At 36.3% G+C, this 22,404-nt stretch overlaps 1 protein-coding gene across 1 annotated transcript in view; it reads right to left on the minus strand.

The window, feature by feature from the left end:
- Window positions 1-22,404, minus strand: part of LOC128657839 (calmodulin-lysine N-methyltransferase) — a 307,002-nt gene that overhangs the window by 57,387 nt on the left and 227,211 nt on the right. Inside the window, exon 6 of the mRNA XM_053712261.1 lies at window positions 9,410-9,473. Within this exon, the coding sequence (XP_053568236.1) occupies window positions 9,410-9,473 (64 nt within the window). The remainder of the gene's footprint in view (window positions 1-9,409; window positions 9,474-22,404) is intronic.

The raw sequence follows: 22,404 nt of genomic DNA on the forward strand, positions 1-22,404 counted from the left end.
TGGGCTGCCCATAAACCTTTCTTGAGAGGTCAACTCATTAAAGAGAAATCGATATACACAAAAAAAATCGGTTCAGACTGTTAAAGCACTTCAAAGAGAAGTTGAAAGGCTTGAGAGAGACCACCAACACACCTTATCTTCTAGAGTCTATAAAACTCTCCTGTCCAAAAGACAGGAGTTAGCTAAATTACTAAATTAGTCATCTATTAGAGCGGCTTTAAGATTAAAAGCCCATTATTATTTTTATTCAAACAACCCGGATAAACATCTGGCATTTAAGCTGCGAGAAAGAAATACATTTTTCTCTATCCCCACAATATACAAGGAAAATGAGTCCCTCACCTCAAACCGACAGGAAATCACAGAAAGTTTTGCCCAATATTATGAGCTTCTATATGATGGGAAGAAGGTGTCTCCTTCAGGGGATATTTCAATGCAAACGAGAAGACTTATAAAAAGGCAAATTTTAACTCAATTAGGGAATCAGATTTAGCAGATCTTAATTCAGAGGTTACGGCTACTGAGATCTTGACAGTAATTAGGGACCTTAAGGCAGGTAAGGCGGCGGGCCCGGACGGTCTTACAGGGGAATATTACAAACTTTTTAAGAAAAATAATTTTACCCTCACTGATCCATCAAGATCAGGTGGGCGTTGTTAAAGATAGGGAAGCCACTGATAATGTCAGAAGAATAACCTAAGTGGATTACTTAGCAACAACTGAGAAACTGGCCTTACTGCTATCATTAGACGCGAAAAAGGCGTTTGATAGGGTGGACTGGAATTTCATGTTTCAGGTTCTAGATGCCATGGGGTTTTGGGGTGCCTTTATTCAGGCACTTAAAATATATATTCCCAGCCGACAGCGATGGTAGGTGAGGCGGGATACTTGTCGAGGCACATAAATATTTTAAATGGGAATCGTCAGGGGTGTCCGCTCTCACCGTTGTTGTTTGCTATTTGCATAGAACCACTTGCATCTCTTATTAGACCATCGGGAGACGTCTCGGGAGTTCAGATAACACATACTGAACACAAACTTACACTGTTTGCTGATGATGTCTTGTTGACTCTAACCAGACCTTTGATTTCTTTGCCTAACCTTTATAGAATCCTACAGAAATTCTAAGATATATCAGGGTACAAGATTAATTTGGACAAATGTGAGACTCTCCCGATCTGCCTCCTGCCTCATACCAGGAAAATGATAGAAACAAACTTTAAATTCACGTGGGTGAAAAGTCATATAACATATTTAGGAGTAAAACTGAATAGTAATTTCTCAGACCTATATAAGTTAAACTATGTCTCTATTTATAAAAAAATATTAGGAAAGACTTAGAAAAATAAAGAAGGGGTAACTTTTCATGGTATAGGCGATTATCAGCTATAAAAATGAATGTTCTTCCTAGACTCTGTATATGTATCTCTTTCAGGTCTTACCAATCAAAATACCCCCGTCAGATTTGAACCCTATGCAGGTAGATTTGTTACGTTTCCTGAGGGGGGATAGGAGGGCAAGAATAGCATCACAACTATTAAAGCAACACAGGAAGGTGGGAGGGGTGGGTGTTCCGAACCTTGTGGAATATTACCAAGCCTCCAGACTGGCCCAGTCTGCCATTCTGGGAAAGAATTTAAAGGAAATAACATGGCCGACAATAGAGGTGGAAATTGCAGGCTGCGATAGTCCAGCCGATATACTATGGGACCCAATTCTAAAATCAAATCTACTAAAATACAGATCTGCAGTGACGTTGGAGACAGTACATATGTGGAATAGTTTAACCCAAAAGTTGAAACTATGTCCACCTCAATCCTTGCTGTTACCTATTAAATTCGTATTACCCTTAGAACACAGGAAGATTGTTGGAAAATGGGAAAATAAGGGGCTTTATAGGGTGGCAGATTTTCTAAATAACACTTGAGTGCTTCCTTTTAACCAGATCCGAGACAAGATTCAACCATATAAAAAACATTGGTTTCTGTACTTACAGATATCATCAGAGATCACTAAGTACTTGGCTGTAGTACTCCCTCCAGAGGGAAGCATGTGATATCACAAATACACTTAATGATCCAAGAAGCAAAATATAATACCAAATCCTCCTTGATGGAGAGATGGGAGAGAGACATAGGTGAGGTACTTGAGAAAAAGGAGTGGGATCAAATCTTGCTGAATTCAAGTAGAGGATTAATAAGTGCAGATATGAGGGGAAATTGTATTAAAGCCTCTTTCAAATAGTATTATACCCCAGAGAGGACATCACACTGCACATCACAACAAAAAGGGAACTGCTATATGGGATGCCAAGAGAGGGGGACATATAGGCATATGTGGTGGGATTGTTCAAAAGTACAGCTCTTATGGAAGAAACTGTTAGAGCTGCTGAGTAGTCTGCTGGATGAAAATATCAGACTAACAGTCTCACAAGCACTGCTGAATGATAGGGTGAGACCTTTCAACCCACCAATCAATACATTTATTAGAATACTTTGTACATGTACAAGAACATGCATAGCCAGGCATTGGAAGGTGGGGGCACCTACATGGTCAGAAGTGATAGACAAATTCAGAGATATCTATACAATGTCAGAATTAGCTGCATGGTCACAGGGCTCTACTGACCAATTCTAAAAAATATGGTTTTACTGGATAATAAGGGAAGGTACTTGAGGTAGCCTTTTACTTAGATAAAACTGAAAGGAGGGTTTTTTTGGGTTACTGATGAGGTCAGTGTCTTGTCTTGAATATACTAAACCACTCAATGCTTAGGTGGTTATCTAAAGAAAATATAACTAGCAACTTCATAATACAGTTGCAGACAGCTTCCACTCTCTGATGAAGTTCCTGGAAATACCTGGTGGTGGTGGTGGGGTTACGGTTCGATGTTTATTGTTTGATGTTTCCCTTTTTTATTTTCCTTTATGGGTAGCTTGATATCTTTCAATGGTCAGTAAAAAATATAGAACTCCATCTGTAATATAGGGTGCTGTAATCCTTGGCATCTGTCACTAACAGATCTTTGACATGAAGTAATATAAGGGTGGGTAGTCCCATTTTTAATACAATACATCTAGGGATACAGATGGGAACATTTGTCAGTTATGTTTAAATAATCAGGAGAAAAGGTCCCTATCTGCATGAAATAGCAGGACAAGGAGATGTTCTGAGGATCTCTGTCAACTTAGAAATTTCCTGCACTGAACTTATTATTATATAACAAATTTGAGATGGTGATATGTCAATTGTGATGGTACCATTGAATGTTGATAAATGATTTTGTTTTCTTTTTTCTGTACAATTTACTTTTTTGCTATGATATGTTAATAGCTGTAAAATCAATCAAAATAATTTCAATTAAAAACTTACTTAGAAGCTCCCAGTTTTAGCACTGTTTATGTGGTTAGGCTGGGACACCCAGTGAAAGGGGCGCAGAAAACAGGAACAGCAGACACCGCCACCCCTCCCCCACATATTAAAAGAAAGATTATACAAACAGGATCCACAGGAATCTGTAGACATCAGTATACATCTAAAACATTGGGGCTTGGTTAGGAGTCTGAAAATGATCACAATGTTTTTAAAAAATAAGCAAAACTATAATTTTTTACAAAAACACTTCCAGATGGGCTATATAAATGGATTATATACAAAACATTTATGCAAAGATAAATCTAGTGCACAATGTCCCTTTAATAATAAAAAGTGGTTTGAAGAATATCACCAAATAAATAGAAGTACTGGCAAGCATGCTTAAAGAATCTTGCCAGCCCAGAGACCTTTAGATCATTGGGCAATAAATAAAAAGAAAGAAGGAAGAAGGGTTCAAAGAGAAGGAACGGGGAGGAATGGGTCACACAAGCTAGAATAGGGTAATCTCTAAGAGGGAAAAGGTTACTCAGGGAGCACCAACAGTCAAGAGTGTATTGGAGTTGTTCCCAGTGAAATTTCAGATTGTGGAAATAATTAGGTTTAAGTCTTTTGCGGAAGCCATACTCTTCCAAATGAGAGAAGTTTTGACGTCCTGTCAACCCAATGTTGCAAACATGGGACATGTTGTTTCAAGAAATAAGAGATTTGGCACTGCCCCGGCCTATTTGTACAAATGTATGCCTGATTTTATAGCCCTACATTTAATAGTACTATAATAGGATAATAGGGGTAGATTTATTAATAGTCGTGCGGACATGATTCGCTGTTGCGAATCATGTCAGCTCGACCTCGCTAAATGCTGACAGCATACGCTATTATCATTTAATATTGCACAAGCATTTCTAGGGACGCCGCCCCCTACTCACTGGCCACCAATCGTCTGCTCGCAGGGGCTGTCAATCATCCTGACATCTTATGACCGCTGCTTCTTAACTTAATAAATTAGTGTAAATTAGCTCCCTAGGAGTATCTGAATAGCTGTCTCTGTATCCAGAAAGGGTATAATGACACACAACCCCACCAGACAAGCAGCATTAATTCCAACTTCCCCAAACTCCTCCAGCAGATACCCGTTGCCTGAGGATAAAATCTGCTGAGGAGTGCAGGGGCTAAATACTATCTTAAAACAATTAAAAGGTCCTACAGATGCAAGACTTTTTAATTTTGATTTAAAGGCAGCCAGACTTTCAATGCTTATTGCCTTTGTACCATATTCCTGATGTCAGGCATGTACATACTATCCTATATATACAATGAAGTATTTGTATGTTTATACATGTTAATACTAATATATTTTAAAACTAGATGTAGTTAAAATTATTAATTGTATAAATGTCATGAGTTGATATTAATGTTGAAATTAAAAATAAGATGCTATCAAACATATTAGACATCAATCGCTCATCAATATTAATTTAATTATCCATCATGTTTTAATTTTAAAGTAGTGCCAGAAGTACACATTCTTAACATATTTTGAAAATCATTTTTAATAAAGTATAAAACCTGCTTTTTTGTGATCAAATATTTGGTAAAATAGAAAACAATTAATCAACCAACCTACATTTCACATGCAGAGTGAAATGTTTCTTAATATATGACACAGTAAGAGATTGTTTCATGTGATGTAAGCAATAAATTCATGTCTAAATGTCATGCTGTAGAATTAAAGAATTTACAGCTAGATTACGAGTTGTGCGTTATGAGTGAAAAAGCATTGTTAAGGCTCTTTTTCACTACCGCTGGTATTACAGGTGTTGTAGGTATAGGTGTACCGCACACCTTTTTGGCCGTCACACAACGTAAGTACCACACTTTTTAAAAAGTCCTTTTTCAATGGGACTTCCACAGCGCCGGTATTACGAGTTTTGCCTGGGAGGCCAAAAAGTCAGCGATACAGCCTATAACTACAAGATCTGTACCGCCATCTAAAGTCAGTAGTTATGAGTTTTACGTTACAAAGCTGTACCATAAAACTCATAACTAAAGTGTCACAAAGTACACTAACACCCATAAACTACCTATTAACCCCTAAACTGAGGCCCTCCCGCATCGCAAATACTAAAATAAAATTATTAACTCCTAATCTGCCGCTCCGGACATCGCCGCCACTATAATAAACATATTAACCCCTAAACCGCCGCACTCCCACATCACAAACACTAGTTAAATATAATTAACCCCTAATCTGCTGCCCCCAATGTCATTGTCACCTACATACACTTATTAACCCCTAATCTGCTGCCTCCAAAATCGCCGCAACCTAACTACATTTATTAACCCCTAATCTGCTGCCCACACTATACTAGTTATTAACCCCTAAACCTAACCCTAAGTCTAACTCTAAAATAACCCTAACACCCACTAACTTTAACATAATTAAAATAATTCCAAATAAAATTTACAATTAATACCTAAATTATTCCTATTTAAAACTAAATAAATACTTACCTGTAAAATAAAACCTAAGCTAGCTACAATATAACTAATAGTTATATTGTATCTAGCTAATGTTTTATTTTTATTTCACAGGTAAGTCGGTATTTATTTTAACTAGGTAGATTAGTTATTAAAAAGTTATTAACTATTTACTAAATATCTAGTTAAAATAAATACAAATGTACCTGTAAAATAAAACCTAACCTGTCTTACAGTAAAACCTAACATTACACTAAAATTAAATAAATTACATTCATCAAATACAATTAAATTACAAAAAAATGAACACTAAATTATACAAAATAAAAAAGAAATTATCAAATATTTAAACTAATTACTCCTAATCTAATAGCCCTATCAAAATAAAAAAGCCCCCCAAAATAATAAAACCCCTAGCCTAAACTAAACTGCCAATAGCCCTTAAAAGGGCCTTTTGGGGGCATTGTCCCAAAGATATCAGCTCTTTTACCTGGCAAATAAAAATACAAACATCCCCCTAACAGTAAAACCCACCACCCACACAACCAACCCCCCCCAAATAAAATTCTATCTAAAAAACCTAAGCTACACATTGCCCTGAAAATGGCATTTGGATGGGCATTGCCCTTAAAAGGGCATTCAGCTCTTTTACATTGCCCAAACCCTAAGCTAAAAATAAAACCCACCCAATAAACCCTTAATAAAACCTAACACTAACCCCCGAAGATCCACTTACAGTTTTGGAAGACCGGACATCCATCCTCATCCAGCCGGCAAAGTCCTCATCCAAGCGGCAAGAAGTCCTCAATGAAGCCGGGAGAAGTCTTCATCCAAGCGGAAAGAAGTCCTCAACGAAGCCGGGAGAAGTCTTCATCCAAGCGGCAAGATGTCATCATCCAGCCGGGCAGAAGTCTTCATCTTTCTCTCTTTGAGCCACCAAAAATCTCAGCAATCCAGCCTGGATAGCCCAGCAGTATAACATATAGATATAACCCTATCCAGAAAAGTGTTCACTTTTTCATGTAACAGAATTCTGGGCTGGATGGCATAAGAAAAGCAAGATTACATGTTGGAATGTAATTTTTCCAACTAGAGCTTCCAGTTTATCGGCCATATTCTGCTATAGCCCTGACACGCTCCTGCATTACATTTTGAGAGTCATATTCATGCTGTCTGCACAGATTTTCTTTTTTCATTGTTAAACTCTTGTGTATGTACAGTTAAACTGTTAATACATATTTTTGTTTTGAAAAGAATATAAAATATAGTTAAAATTATATATTTTTTAAATATACAACTTGTTCACAAATTAAATACATTCATTGGAATGATTTTTTATAATTACATAAAAGTATTTGGATGTTTACATGTGTTAATTATAAAATTACTCAAAATTATATGGAATTAAAATTATTAATTGTATACGTGTCATGAATTGATATTAATGATGGAGTGAAAAAAGATGCATTCAAAAATATTAGACATCAATCAATCAATCATCAATACTGAGTTAATTATTCAGCATGTTTTAATGTTTGACAGTGTATCTTTGAAGTTGAAACAGAAGATGCTTTAATTTTATTATTGCGCTGCTGCTTGAAAATAACTATATGACTCTAGTCATTGGCTGACGTGTTAAGCTAGGCTGTTGTACATCTGACTTTAGATATGTACTTAATCCCTTTGCAGGGGTTAAACTCATCATTAAATGCAACATCGCTAAATGCAGACAGCATACGCTGACGGCATTTAACATTGCACAAGCATTTCTTGTGAAATGCTTGTGAAATGCCGCCCCCTGCTCATTCGTGGCCAATCGGCCGCTAGCAGGGGATGTCAATCATCCTGATTATATCGGATCACGATGATTGCAGTCCGCCACCTAAAAAGACTGCTGCTTCTTAATTTAAGTTTCTGGCAAGCAGGAAACTTTAGGCATTGAAAGCAGCATCCGCTGCTTATTAAATCTACCCCAATGCCTTTACTACCCATTCTTCAGCTTTGCACAACCAACATTGTTATATTAAAATACTTTATAACCTATCAGATTGCTTGTTTCTAAGCACCTGCAAATCACCCCTTATCTCAGTGCTTTTTAAATCTTGCACAACAACTAGACAGTGCTAGTTCATGTGTGCCATACAGATAACATTGTGCTCACTTCTGCAGAGAATGATAATGGTTATGCAGGAACCAGCACTGATTGGCTAAAATGCAAGATTGTATAAAGCACTGAGGTAAGAGGCAGTCTGCAGTGAATAAGATACAAGTAATCATAGAGGTCAAAATTATATCAATATTAGATATGTGCATGAGGAGGTTTCAGACACTTCTGAATGCGGAAGGAGGTGGCCACTCATGCCGTTCAGCTATTTTCGTAGCCAAATTTATTCTTATGAAACTGCAACACACTACGATCTGTACAAATCTCGATCCTAGTGTGTTGCAGTTTCACAAGAATAAATTCAGCTCTGAAAATAGCCAAACTTCACTAGTGTCCGCCTTCTTCCTCATGTAGAGGTATCCGAAACACCCTCATGCACATATCTAATTATTATAACAGTGTTGGTTATGCAAAACTGAAGTATGGGTAATAAAGGGATTGAGGCCCATTTATCAAGCTCCGTATGGAGCTTGTGGGCCCGTGTTTCTGGTGAGTCTTCAGACTCGCCAGAAACAGCAGTTATAAAGCAGCTGTCTAAAGACCGCTGCTTCATAACCCTGTCCGTCTGCTCTGAGCAGGAGGACAGGAATCGCCACAATTCATCCCGATCGAGTACGATCGGGTTGATTGACACCTCCCTGCTGGTGGCCCATTGGCCGCGAGTCTGCAGGGGGCGGCGTTGCACCAGCAGCTCTTGTGAGCTGCTGGTGCAATGCTTAATACGGAGAGCGTATTGCTCTCTGCATTCAGCGATGCCTGTCGGGTCAGGTCCGACAGAAATTTGATAAATAGGCCTCATTGTCTATCTTTTTAAGCAATAGCAATTTTCAAGTCGACTGTCCCTTTAATCATAGCTAACTATGGTGTTTAACCCTACAGAAAGTTTAAACACATAGATTGAGTCCTGTTCAGAAGCAGCAAGCAGGAAACTACCAGTGAGCCAATAAAGAGTACCAGGTGCACATAGCCAGCATTTTTCTATGTGTTAAACCACTTTGATGGATTTAAATATAAAGTTAACTAGGTAGAGCATGTAATTTTTTGCATTAGAATGTCCCTCGAACACAAATGTAATTGTGCCTAAGGAAAATACCCAAGAAATGTTTTAATTAAAAAAAAAAAGAAAAAAAAAAGAAGCTCACCCTATCTTAGAAGTGTTTTCATTTATTTTACTACCCACTGTGTTCCTTATCAGAAGGCCAAGTATAAGAACTTTCCTAGTTTATGATTAGGAAAGAATCTGATAGATTAGAAGACTCAATTGAAGTTGGACATAATAAGTATTAAAGTATTACATGACATTAATCCTGCCATTCCATTACTCTCTCAATCACTGTGCACAGTCTAATTATTCTGAAGCCATCGTTCAGGAGAAAATAGAAACATACTTACACTGGGCTGGAGTAATCTCTTTATTGCATCAACAAGGCAGACTCTGTATTGGTCCAGAAACAGGCTGATATAGAGAAGAGAGAAAATCAAGATTAAAATGGGTTTTGAGATTTAATGATACTATGGAAGATAAATACAGCTAATTACATATGTTAACATGCAATAAAAAAAAACAGAAAACTAGAATCTTTTGTTGTTTCTGAGAACAATGTTTAATCATCATCTGAATTCATATGAATAACAAAATGCACCTTGTAAATGTATGTAAGTGACCAATGTAAAATTAGAGAGAGCTTAAACTGCTGTAGAATTAAAGTTATTGTTGCATGAAAACTCCTCGTTATTGAGATTTTTAAGTAGGGATTTTCTCCATTACAAGTGTCAAAGCTATGTTACTGCAAAAATTAGCTAGATGTTTTATGATGTTTGTAATTATACTATATTGTAAACACAAGAATAATACTGTTTCTTAAATGCTAAAATTATTATATGGATTTTTTTATAGCAACTAAAGTTATAAAAGAGAGACTTTGCTGAAAGCATTGCACTTTTAAAAGGGACAAAAAATGTTTTTCTTTTATGATTCAGATAGATTTTGCAATTGTAAACAACTCTCCAATTTACCTCTGTTACAGCTAATTTGCTTAGTTCTCTTGTTATCCTTTTCAAAAAAGCATACCTAGGTAGGCTCAGGAGAAGCTCTGCACTACTAGGAAGTAGCTGCTGATTGGTGGCTGCACATAAATGCCTCTTGTCATTTGCTCATCCAATGTGTTCAGGTAGCTACCAGTAGTGCATTGCTGCTCCTTCAACAAAGGATACATTTAGCAAATTCGATAATTGAAGTAAATTGGAAAGTTGTTTATAATTGTATGCTCTGTCTGAATCTTGATAGAAAAATGTTGGGTTTTATATCCATTTAAAGGGGCACTCAAGTCAAAATTAAACTTTTTTTATTCAGATAGAGCAGCAATTTTAAACAACTTTCCAATTTACTTCCATTTACAAAATGTGCACATTGTTTTTATATTTACACTTTTTGAGTCACCAGCTCCTACTGAGCATGTGCAAGAATTCACAGAATAAATGTATATGCATTTGTGATTGGCTGATGGCTTTCACATGATACAGGTGGAGTGGAAATACACAATAACTGAAATTTGTCAGAAAAAAATCTACTGCTTATTTGAAGTTCAGACTAAGGGGCCGAATTATCATGTGTCAGGCAGACATTTCATGTGAAATGCTTGTGCAATACTGCCCCCTGCTCATTAGCAGCCAATCGGCCGCTAGCAGGGGGTGTCAATCATCCCGATCGTATTCGAATCGGGATGATTGTTGTCCACAACCTCAAAGGTGGCGGACAAGTTAAGGAGCAACGGGCTTAAGACCGCTGCTTCTTAACTCATGTTTCAGGGGAACCTGAAACAACAGGGGTAGAGTGCAACATCCGCTGCTTGATAAATCTACCAAAAGTGCTATTACATTGCAATACTGAGATTTGGCCAAGGTGGGAGGTAAGTACAATTAGGCCCAAACTTAAAAGGTTCTTTCAATGCTATTAATATGCACTCCTCACTGCAATGTTTTAAAGGATCTCTCTTTTTTAATTTCAGTGTCCCTTTAATGTATGTTATCTAAAAGCATTTACATACAGTTTTGAATGTATCGAAAAATTAGAGCACAAACAGAGAGTGCCCTAATTGTAAAGTAAAAAGGAAATTTAAATCGCTATATATTAAAAGAATATATAAAGCATATAAAATGCAAATACTAATAAACAGTTTGTAATCAAAATTATTCAACCCCCATTGCAAATCAGGTTTATTGTCAAAATGTACAGACTTTCAGCTGTTTGCAAAGAACAAATCAAGCAAAAGCAATTGGAATAGCTGAAGGCAATGAATGTTTAAAGTGGTTTCCCCAAATTCAACTGAAAATGCAACTTTTAATGAATTCTGCAGTCTCAAAATGATTCAACCCCCTAAATAGAATCCCTCACAACAACATAAATATGCAAAATAGGTGTTGTCTCAAGCACACCTGGTGCAACTAATCAAGAGCTTCATTAATTGCACCAGGTGTGTTTGAGCTAGAACACATGAAATACCTGAACTGGTTAGGGATTTGTTGAATGTCACGTTTGACTGCATGTTAGAAATATTGCTAAGTCAAAAGAATGGTCCTAAAAGTTAAGAGAAGAGATCATCGCCCTTCACAAACAAGGAACAGGATACAAAAAGATAGTGAGGGCACTGAATGTTCCTAGAGACACCGGAAGCATAGTTCGAAAGTTCAAAGTTAAAAGAACAGATGTTACACTACCTGGACGGGGCAGAAAAAGAAAGCTATCAACGGCTGCAACCAGATTTCTGAGAAGGCAGGTTGAGAATAACCCTCAAGTGACTACAAAAGACCTGCAGCAAGACTTGGTGACAACAGGCACTGATGTTTCAGTTTGCACAGTAAGGCTCGTACTTAACGCAGAAGGTTAACATGCCAGAACTCCAAGACGTATATCACTACTAACCCAAAAGCACAAGAAAAGTCAGCTCCAATATGCTCAAAATCATATAAATAAGCCACATTAGTTTTGGGATTCTGTTCTGTGAAGCAATGAAACAAAACTGGAACTTTTCAGCCCAATGGATCAGTGGTATGTCTGGAAAAGGAAGAATGAAGCATATACGCTGAAAAGAACACTTTGCCTACAGTTAAGCATGGTGGTGACTCGGTGATGCTCTGGGACTGCTTTGCATCCCCTTGCACTGGAAACCTACAGCATGTGGAAGGCAAGATGAATTAATTGAAGTATCAGGAAATCCTAGGTGAAATAGTTATTGCGCCTATGAGGAAGCTGAAGCTTGGGCATCATTGGACCTTTCAACAGGACAATGATCCCAAGCATACCTCAAATTCCACCACGGCTTGGTTGCAGAAGAAGTCCTGGAAGATTATACAGTGGCCATCACAGTCACCTGACTTGAACCCCATAGAAAATCTCTGGTGGGATTTGAAGAAGGGGGTTGCAGCACGCAAACCCAAGAATATTACTAAACTGGAGGCCATTGCTCATGAGGAATGGACTAAGATTCCTCAGGAACACTGCTAGAAACTAGTGTGTCTGGTTATACATCTCGTTTGCAGCAGATCATAAGAGCAAAAGGGTGCTCTACTAAGTACTAAAGATGCTTTACATGAAAGGGTTAAATAATTTTGAGACTGCAGAAGTCATTAAAAGTTGCATTTTCAGTTACATTTGGGGAAACCACTTGAAGCATTCGTTGTGTTGAGCTATTTCAAATGCATTTGTTTGATTTGATCATTGCAAACAGCTGAAAGTCTGTAAATTTTGATTTTAAATAATTTTGATTAAAAAGGTATATAAAAAATAACGATCAAGTAAGAAAATTATCCTTCACTGAAAGGACCTGCAGTGGTCCACACTCTTTGCTCATGACGCGTTTCGAGGCCATGCCTCTTGCTTCTTTCAGTGCAAGTAACATTTTGTTACTTGATTGTTGGGTTTGAAATATATTAGTATTTTTACATACATCTATTAAAAAATACTATTTTGGAATGTGAGCAATTGGGATAACTACACAGACAACTAATATGATGCGCACAAAATAAGCACATAGTTCTTGAAACAAGAATTAAATACTTGTGGGTGATTTGAAATCTTTCATTAACTATACATTATCAAGGGCCAAACCTAGAAAGTATCTCCTGCTACAAGAGGTAAGTTAGCCCTGCACATTGCATTGTTAATGCTGTATACAATTCACCTGAAACTCTCCTATATTAGGTGAACTGTATACAGCATTAACAATGCAATGTGCAGGGCTATTTTAGCTATTTTTGCAGGAGATATTCACTGGGTTTGGCACTTCATAATGCATAGTTAATGGCTGGAATTGAAATGTTTCAATTCACCTGTTATTCACCTCATAATTAATACACTCCTTAGTGTTTTTACCTAACATTTAAAATAAATTGAGCATAAGCAAAAAAAAATCAACATATTGTGCACTGACCTACAACCTGTCCTGGTATTTAGTAGTATATTGCTGTATAGTTTATTGGTGGAATTTACTTGTAAAAAATATAAGGTTAAAACAATTACCAGTGTTTATGAAGCTTGTCAATTAAAGCAGGCATTGCTTTTAAAGGGACAGTTAACACCTTGTGATTACAAAATTTTTCTACATTCTTACAATAAATAAACATAACAGCAGTCAGAATGCTATTAAAACAGGGTAATTTCTTGTTTGCTGCTGTTCTTTTTCAATGGCCAAGCTCCACCCATCACATTCCTTTTCCTGGAGGAGCCAATCTGGACTTAAGTATGAAGACTGATGGGCTTGCCATTATAACAGTCGGCTAGATTACGAGTTCTGCATTAGGGTAAAAAAGCAGCGCTAAGAGGTCCTAACGCTGCTTTTTTACGCCCACTGGTATTACGAGTCTTGAAGGTTTAGGGTCACTGCACATTTCTTTGGCCCTACCGCAAAACGACTTACGTAAACTTCGTAAAGTCTTTTTTTCTATGGTACTTCCACAGCGCCGGTATTACGAATCTGTCCTGGGAGGCCAAAAAGTGAGCGGTACACCCTACCCCGTCAAGAGTCCTAACACATTTAAAAGTCAGTAGTTAAGAGTTTTATGGTACGTCGTAACATAAAATTCATAACTAAAGTGCTAAAAAGTACACTAACACCCATAAACTACCTATTAACCCCTAAACCGAGACCCTCCCGCATCGCAAACACTATAATAAATTTATTAATCCCCAAATCTGCCACCCTCAACATTGCCGACACTATAATAAACATATAAAACCCTAAACCGCCGCACTCAAGCCTCGCAAACATTAGTTAAATATTATTAACCCCTAATCTGCCATCCCTAACATCGCCGCCATCTACCTACATTTATTAACCCCTAATCTGCCGCCCCCAACGTCGCCGCCACTATACTAAAAGTATTAACCCCTAAACCTAAGTCTAACCCTAACACCCCCTAACTTAAATATAATTTAAATAAATCTAAATAAAATTCCTATCATTAACTACATTATTCCGATTTAAAACTAAATACTTACCTATAAAATAAACCCTAAGATAGCTACAATATAACTAATAGTTACATTGCAGCTAGCTTAGGGTTTATTTTTATTTTACAGGCAAGTTTGTATTTATTTTAACTAGGTACAAAAGTTATTAAATAGCTATTAACTATTTAATAACTACCTAGCTAAAATAAATACAAAAGTACCTGTAAAATAAAACCTAACCTAAGTTACAATAACACCTAAAACTACACTATAATTAAATACATTTACTAAATTAAATACAATTAAATAAATTAAATTAAATTAGCTAAAGTACAAAAACAAACACTAAATTACAGAAAATAATAAACAAATTACAGATATTTAAACTAATTACACCTAATCTATTAGCCCTATCAAAATAAAAAAGTCCCCCCAAAATAAAAAAAAAAACCCTAGCCTAAACTAAACTACCAATAGCCCTTAAAAGGGCCTTTTGCTGGGCATTGCCCCAATGTAATCAGCTCTTTACCTGTAAAAAAAATACAAACAACCTCCCCAACAGTAAAACCCACCACCCACACAAACAACCCCTTAAATAAAATACTATCTAAAAAAACCTAAGCCCCCCATTGCCCTGAAAAGGGCATTTGGATGGGCATTGCCCTTAAAAGGGCAGTTAGCTCTTTTGCAGGCCCAAACCCTAACCTAAAAATATAAAACCCACCCAATACACCCTTAAAAAAACCTAACACTAACCCCCTGAAGATCGACTTACAGTTCTGAAGATCCGACATCCATCCTCAAGGTAGCGGCAGAAGTTTTCATCCAACCGGGTCAAAGTCCTCAACGAAGCCGAGAGAAGTCTTCATCCAAACTGGGCGAATTGGTCCTTCAGACGGGCAGAAGTCTTCATCCAGATGGCATCTTCTATCTTCATCCATCCGACGCGGAGCGGGTCCATCTTCAAGACATCCGACGCGGAGCATCCTCTTCATCCGATGACTACCCGACGATTGAGCTCGCATTCTATTGGCTAATTAGTACAGCCAATAGAATGCGAGCTCAATCCTATTATCTGATTGGATCAGCCAATAGGATTGAACTTCAATCCTACTGGCTGATTGCATCAGCCAATAGGATTTTTTCTACCATAATTCCAATCGGCCGATAGAATTCTATCAGCCAATCGGAATCTAAGGGACGCCATCTTGGATGACGTTACTTAAAGCTACCTTCATTCTGTTTTAGTCGTCAGATGAAGAGTATGCTCCGCGCTGGATGGATGAAGATAGAAGATGCTGTCTGGATGAAGACTTCTGCCCGTCTGGAGGACCACTTCGCCCGGTTTGGATGAAGACTTCTCCCGGCTTCGTTGAGGACTTTGACCCGGTTGGATGAAGATTTCTGCCGCTTCCTTGAGGATGGATGTCGGATCTTCAGAACAGTAAGTCGATCTTCAGGGGGTTAGTGTTAGGTTTTTTTAAGGGTGTATTGGGTGGGTTTTATTTTTAGGTTAGGGACTTTGGTCTGCAAAAGAGCTAACTGCCCTTTTAAGGGTAATGCCCATCCAAATGCCCATTTCAGGGCAATGGGGAGCTTAGTTTTTTTTAGTTAGACTTTTATTTGGGGGGTTGGTTGTGTGGGTGGTGGGTTTTACTGTTGGGGGGGTGTTTGTATTTTTTTTTTACAGGTAAAAGAGCTGATTACTTTGGGGCAATGCCCCGCAAAAGGCCCTTTAAAGGGCTATTGGTAGTTTAGTTTAGGCTAGGGTTTTTTTTATTTTGGGGGGGCTTTTTTATTTTGATAGGGCTATTAGATTAGGTGTAATTAGTTTAAATATCTGTAAGTTGTTTATTATTTTCTGTAATTTAGTGTAGGTTTTTTGTACTTTAGCTAATTTAATTTAGGTAATTGCATTTAATTTAGTTAATTTATTTAATTATAGTGTAGTGTTAGGTGTTATTGTAACTTAGGTTAGGTTTTATTTTACAGGTACTTTTGTATTTATTTTAGCTAGGTAGTTATTAAATAGTTATTAACTATTTAGTAACTATTGTATGATGATAAGAATTGTATTTAGATTTATTTAAATTATATTTAAGTTAGGGGGTGTTAGGGTTAGACTTAGGTTTAGGGGTTAATACATTTAGTATAGTGGCGGCGATGTTGGGGGCGGCAGATTAGGGGTTAATAAATGTAGGTAAGTGGCGGCAATGTTAGGGACGGCAGATTATGGGTTAATAATATTTAATTAATGTTTGCGAGGCAGGAGTGCGGCGGTTTAGGGGTTAATATGTTTATTATAGTGTCAGCAACGTTGGGGGCGGCAGGTTAGGGGTTAATAAGTGTAGGTAGATGGCTGCGACATTGGGGGCGGCAGATTAGGGGTTAATAAATATAATGTAGGTGGCAGCGATGTTGGGGGCAGCAGATTAGGGGTTCATAAGTATAATGTAGGTGGAGGCGGTGTCCGGAGCGGCAGATTAGGGGTTAATAAGAATATTGTAGGTGTCGGCGATGTCGGGGCGGCAGATTAGGGGTTAATAAATGTAAGATTAGGGGTGTTTAGACTGGGATGTTATATGCATAAAAATGTACTGTTGTTTGGAATTGTAGTACTGTGAATTGTTAACAATCTCTAGATGGGCAATTAAAAGGGATATCATACAAAAACATAGATGGATATAGCCCCAAAAGATTTGAGTACTGAAAGCTAGATTACATGTGGCATACTATTTAGCGCTCCCACACAAGCATAAACTTTGCTAGAAGTTAACTTTTTGCGTGCGTCTGTTGCGCTTTTATTACAAGTTGAAAGCAAAAAGTTTGCACAAGCCAGATGTGCACAAATAGTTGGACTTCAGATATAGTGATCTCGTTAACTATTTTCCTAGACTTTATGATGGTGTAAAATATCTATATCTATATCTATAGGAATAGCTATATAGGTATAGGAATATATATATATATATATATATATATATATATATATATATATATATTTAAAACAGTCTGTAGCCAAGCACTCCCCATTGGGAATCTTCAAATACCCCGGTGCAATCCAGAGAACAGATATAGAATAGTCACATAATATCAGGGCACTCACAGGATTTTAAAATCTTCAAATTTTAATCAAATCTTCATTAAAAAGGTCATATGTCGACATTTCGGCTCTTAATTGAGTCTTTATCAAGACAAGATGTCTTGTAACAGGCGTATAATTGCTCCAGAGCTTTCTGTGGGAGGACGGTGCTCCGCTCTGGAGCGATTATACAATTGTTACAAGACATTTTGTCTTGATAAAGGCTCAACTAAGAGCTGAAACGTCAACATATGACCTTTTTAATGAAGATTTGATTAAAATTTGAAGATTTTAAAATCCTGTTAAAATTAAAATAATTTTTTTCTGTTTGTAAAGAATATATATATATATATATATATATATATATATATATATATATATATATATATATATATAAAATAGCCTTTTTCAGTCAAATACATGGCCATATACCTTTGAAACCTTATAAAAATGTTTTATTAAAATTTATAACAGATTATTTTAATTTATTTATGTTGTGTTTGGTGCAACTTTTATAGTATCCCTAACTCTTTACTAGAGGTCTTCAGTCACACGTAAAATTATATTGCGTTCAAGTGAATGCATTCACTTTCAACTTATAATACACACGCTATTTCCGTAATAACAGATATGGCTTACACATAAAAGTTAGCGTGCCATTGGTAATCCAGCCCTGAGTTGGCTATTAAATAATCTTTAAGTTGATGTTACTTTACTTCACTGTATTTGATTCTTTATTAATTTACAAACTCGACATTACATATTAATTCATAATATTGCTTTAATAACTATGTTCTAAATCACATTTATTGAATAGATTAGGAGCTATATTTTTTGTTTATTGTGTATGTACACATGAAATAAAGATAATTATTACAAATAAATGTATAAATATGAAATCAAAACATGTTATCAGTGGGGATTAAAGTGATTAAAGTGGGTCCGTTGACATAAAAAACAGGAAGAACTAAACAATGTTTGTTCATTCTCAAATAATTTCCCAATTTGAGCCACAGCTTGGCTAGAGAGAAGGTATAGATTGACCGCCCGATTTAGGAGCAGGACTAATTGTAAAAGAAGGTTATATAATAAGGCATGAATGATTCTAAGGAGATTTGTACTGCCGCAGTTAAATGTCTGGGAGATGGGTATTATCTTGTTTTTCATTATAAATGGTTTCTATACAAGGATCTCATAAGGGCATGCAGAGAGGGATTGAAACAGGGAGGCAACTCTCAGTTAAATCCTTAAACTGAGAGGTATGTGAAATAAAATAACACCCAAAAAGACAAGGAAACCTAGCAATATCCACAGCAGGCAAATTGGATGAAAGACTCAGAAGTAATTCAAGAAGCTTCAACACAGCTGCTCTACAAGAGAGCCAAGGTAAAAGATGTCATCCGCTGAAAATAGTTAAGGATCTGGCTACTAGGTCATAATACGGCTTATACAACAAGACATATGAGAGGTCATGACACACTACATAAATACTTATGCACTGTCAAACAAAGAATTTATTAGGGAGCAACCTAATGCTTAAGGGATAAGCATAATGTTTACTTCCAGCACATTGTATGATATTAAAGAGAAAAATATACTATAAGAGCAAACAAAAAAAAGTATTTCATTTTCAGATTTATGCTTCTCATTAAAATAAAAACTATGATTCCTCCGACTTAAGTTATATATTAAATCTCATTTCCTAAAGAGTTTCCTAATCTCTTTTAACACCGGAAAGCCCTTTCAGGATTTTAAGATGGTTCACTTTAATAATATATGTTTGTTACATTTAATTTAAAACATTATTACATATAATATTGAGGGACACACACACACAGGATTTCTGTTTTTATAATATTGTTGAACTATTTCATAAAACCAAATCTGTACATTGTTTACACTACTGAATTGATTGATTCAGGCTCACCATATGGACAAAGAAGGCTCCTGCTACCTGTCACATAATAAAGTGATAAGCAGAGCTCCTAGCATTTTTAGGATCAGAACTGGGTTAAATTAAGTAGTACAGCATTGCCCATTTTTTGTTACAATACAAAATCTTACATTAATTCAGGTCCATACATTTAGCACATAGTTGCTTAAAGGGACATTTAACAATAGAATGTTGTTTAAAAATATAGATAATCCCTTTATTACCCATTCCCCAGTTTTGCATAACGAACACAGTTATAATAATACACGTTTTACCTCTGTGATTACCTTGTATCTATGCCTCTGCAGACTGCCCCCTTATTTCAGTTCTTTTGACAGACTTGCATTTTAGCCAGTGCTGACTCCTAGGTAACTTCACATGCATGAGCTCAAAGTTATCTATATGAAACAAATGAACTAACAACTTCTAGTGGTGAAAAACTGTCAAAATGCATTTAGATAAGAGGTGGCCTTCAAGACAAGATCTAAGAAATTAGCATATGAGCCTACCTAGGTTTAGCTTTCAACTGAGAATACCAAGAGAACAAAGCAAAATTGGTCAGAAAAGTAAATTGGAAAGTTTATATTTTGGACTTGACTGTCCCTTTAATAATTTGTTCTCATTATATATATATAACATTTCTATAATTTAAATTTTTTTGTTCTGTGTATGGTATGAATAAAATTAAAGGGACGTGTTTTATTTCATATTTCAGCTAGAGCATCAATCAAAATTGTAAAGTTGTCTAAATTGTATGCTGTCTGAATCATGAAAGGAACATTTTGGGTTTAACGTCCTTTTAAGACTGCACCAAAAAAAAAAAAAAAAGGCAACAAAAATAATATCTAAAACAACCACAGCAATATGCTTATAGAAATGTGTGACATTTTTAGGGTAATATTGAGAAATGAAAGTAAAGTCAATTCGTCCTTTATTGGGCTTTTTTGGCGTGGCAGATTTACTAGTCTTTTTTGATAAATATTTGTGAAATAGTGCACTTTCATACTGATGATGTGTGGTGATCTAGTAACCCATTGCACATAGATTCCCACCACTGATATGAAAGGTGAAAGTATTGAATAAAAATGCTTTACACATTATGAGCTAGATTGAAAGTGGCACTCTAATGTTTGCGCGCAAGAGATATTGGAATATCGGGGGCACATTAATTTGCACACGTATTACAAGTTGAAAGTAAATGCGTTCACTTAAACACAATAGAATTTAATGTACACCAGGTTAACGTGACTGAAGACCTTGAGTAAAGTGTTAGGGATAATATAAAAGTTGCTCCAAACACAACATAAATACATTAAAACAAACTGTTACTCTCACATAAACACTATCTAATATAAATTAGTCATATAAATATAAAACTTTTTTATAAGGGTTCAAAGGTATATGGTGATGTATTTGAATGCAAAGGGCTATGACATATATACTGTATATATATATATATATATATAATATATATATGCCTAAATAATTCTATATCAATCTATGCTATAATTGCATTTGTAATGTCCGTCTCCGTCGGCAGTTGCGCACGCATCCTCAATGGAATGTTGGCAGCGCGAGGACACCACCCTGCCATTTTCGGAATCCACCGGGATGCAGCAAAGGCAAACTGAGCATTACAAAAGCAACAACTAATCGCCCGCATCAAGTATTAAAAAAACCCAAAAAAAACACCCGCATCAAGTATTAAAAAAAAACCAAAAAAACACCCGCATCAAGTATTAAAAAAAAATAATAATAACCGCCCGCATCAAGTATTAAAAAAAAAAAACACCGCCCGCACGAAATATAACGAAAAAATCCTACACGAAGTATTAACTCCTAAACCACAAAATGCCTATATCACAATAAACATATGTACCCTATTAACCCCTAAACCGCAAAACCTCTACATCGCAATAAACCTATTTACCCTATTAACTCCTAAATCGCAAAACCCCTACATTGCAATAAACCTATTTAACTTATTAACCCTTTAAACCGCAAAAACCCACAATGCAAATACCTATTTAAATAAGTATCGGCAAGATTACGAGTTTTGCGTTATGAGCGGCTCGGTGTTAACTTGCAAGTTATTGCCACCACTCACCTCCCTATAGCGCTGCTAATACAAGTTTTCATAAACCTGGCGTTAGCAGGCAATATTGCACCGTTGAGCAAAATTGACCTCCATACCGCACTCAAATACCAGTGCTGCTTTGAGATAGTTTTACGTGCTCGTGCATGATTTCCCCATAGACATCAATGGGGAGAGAATGCTAAAAAAAATCCTAATACCTGCAATAAAGGAGCGTAAAGCTCCGTAACGCAGCCCCTTTGATTCCTATGGGGAAACAAAATTTATGTTTACACCTAACACCCTAACATAAACCCCGAGTCTAAACACCCCTAATCTGCCTCCCCCGACATCACTGACACCTACATTAAACTTATTAACCCGTAATCTGCCGCCCTGACATCACCGCCACCTACATTATACTTATTAACCCTTAATCTTCCGCCCCCAAGGTCGCCGCCACTATACTAAGTTATTAACCCCTAAACCTAACCCTAAATCTAACCCTAACCCTAACACCCACTAACTTGAACATAATTAAAATAAATCTAAATAAAAATTACAATTAATACCTAAATAATTCCTATTTAAAACGAAATACTTACCTATAAAATAAACCCTAAGCTTGCTACAATATAACTAATAGTTACATTGTAGCTATCTTAGGTTTTATTTTTATTTTACAAGTAAGTTTGTATTTATTTTAACTAGGTAGACTAGTTATTTACTAACTAGCTAGTTAAAATAAATACAAATTTACCTGTAAAATAAAACCTAACTTGTCTTACACTAACACCTAACCTTGCACTACAATTAACTAAATTACAATAAAAAAAACAAACACTAAATT

Source organism: Bombina bombina, chromosome 4, assembly GCF_027579735.1.
Source record: "Bombina bombina isolate aBomBom1 chromosome 4, aBomBom1.pri, whole genome shotgun sequence".
NCBI lineage: Eukaryota > Metazoa > Chordata > Amphibia > Anura > Bombinatoridae > Bombina > Bombina bombina.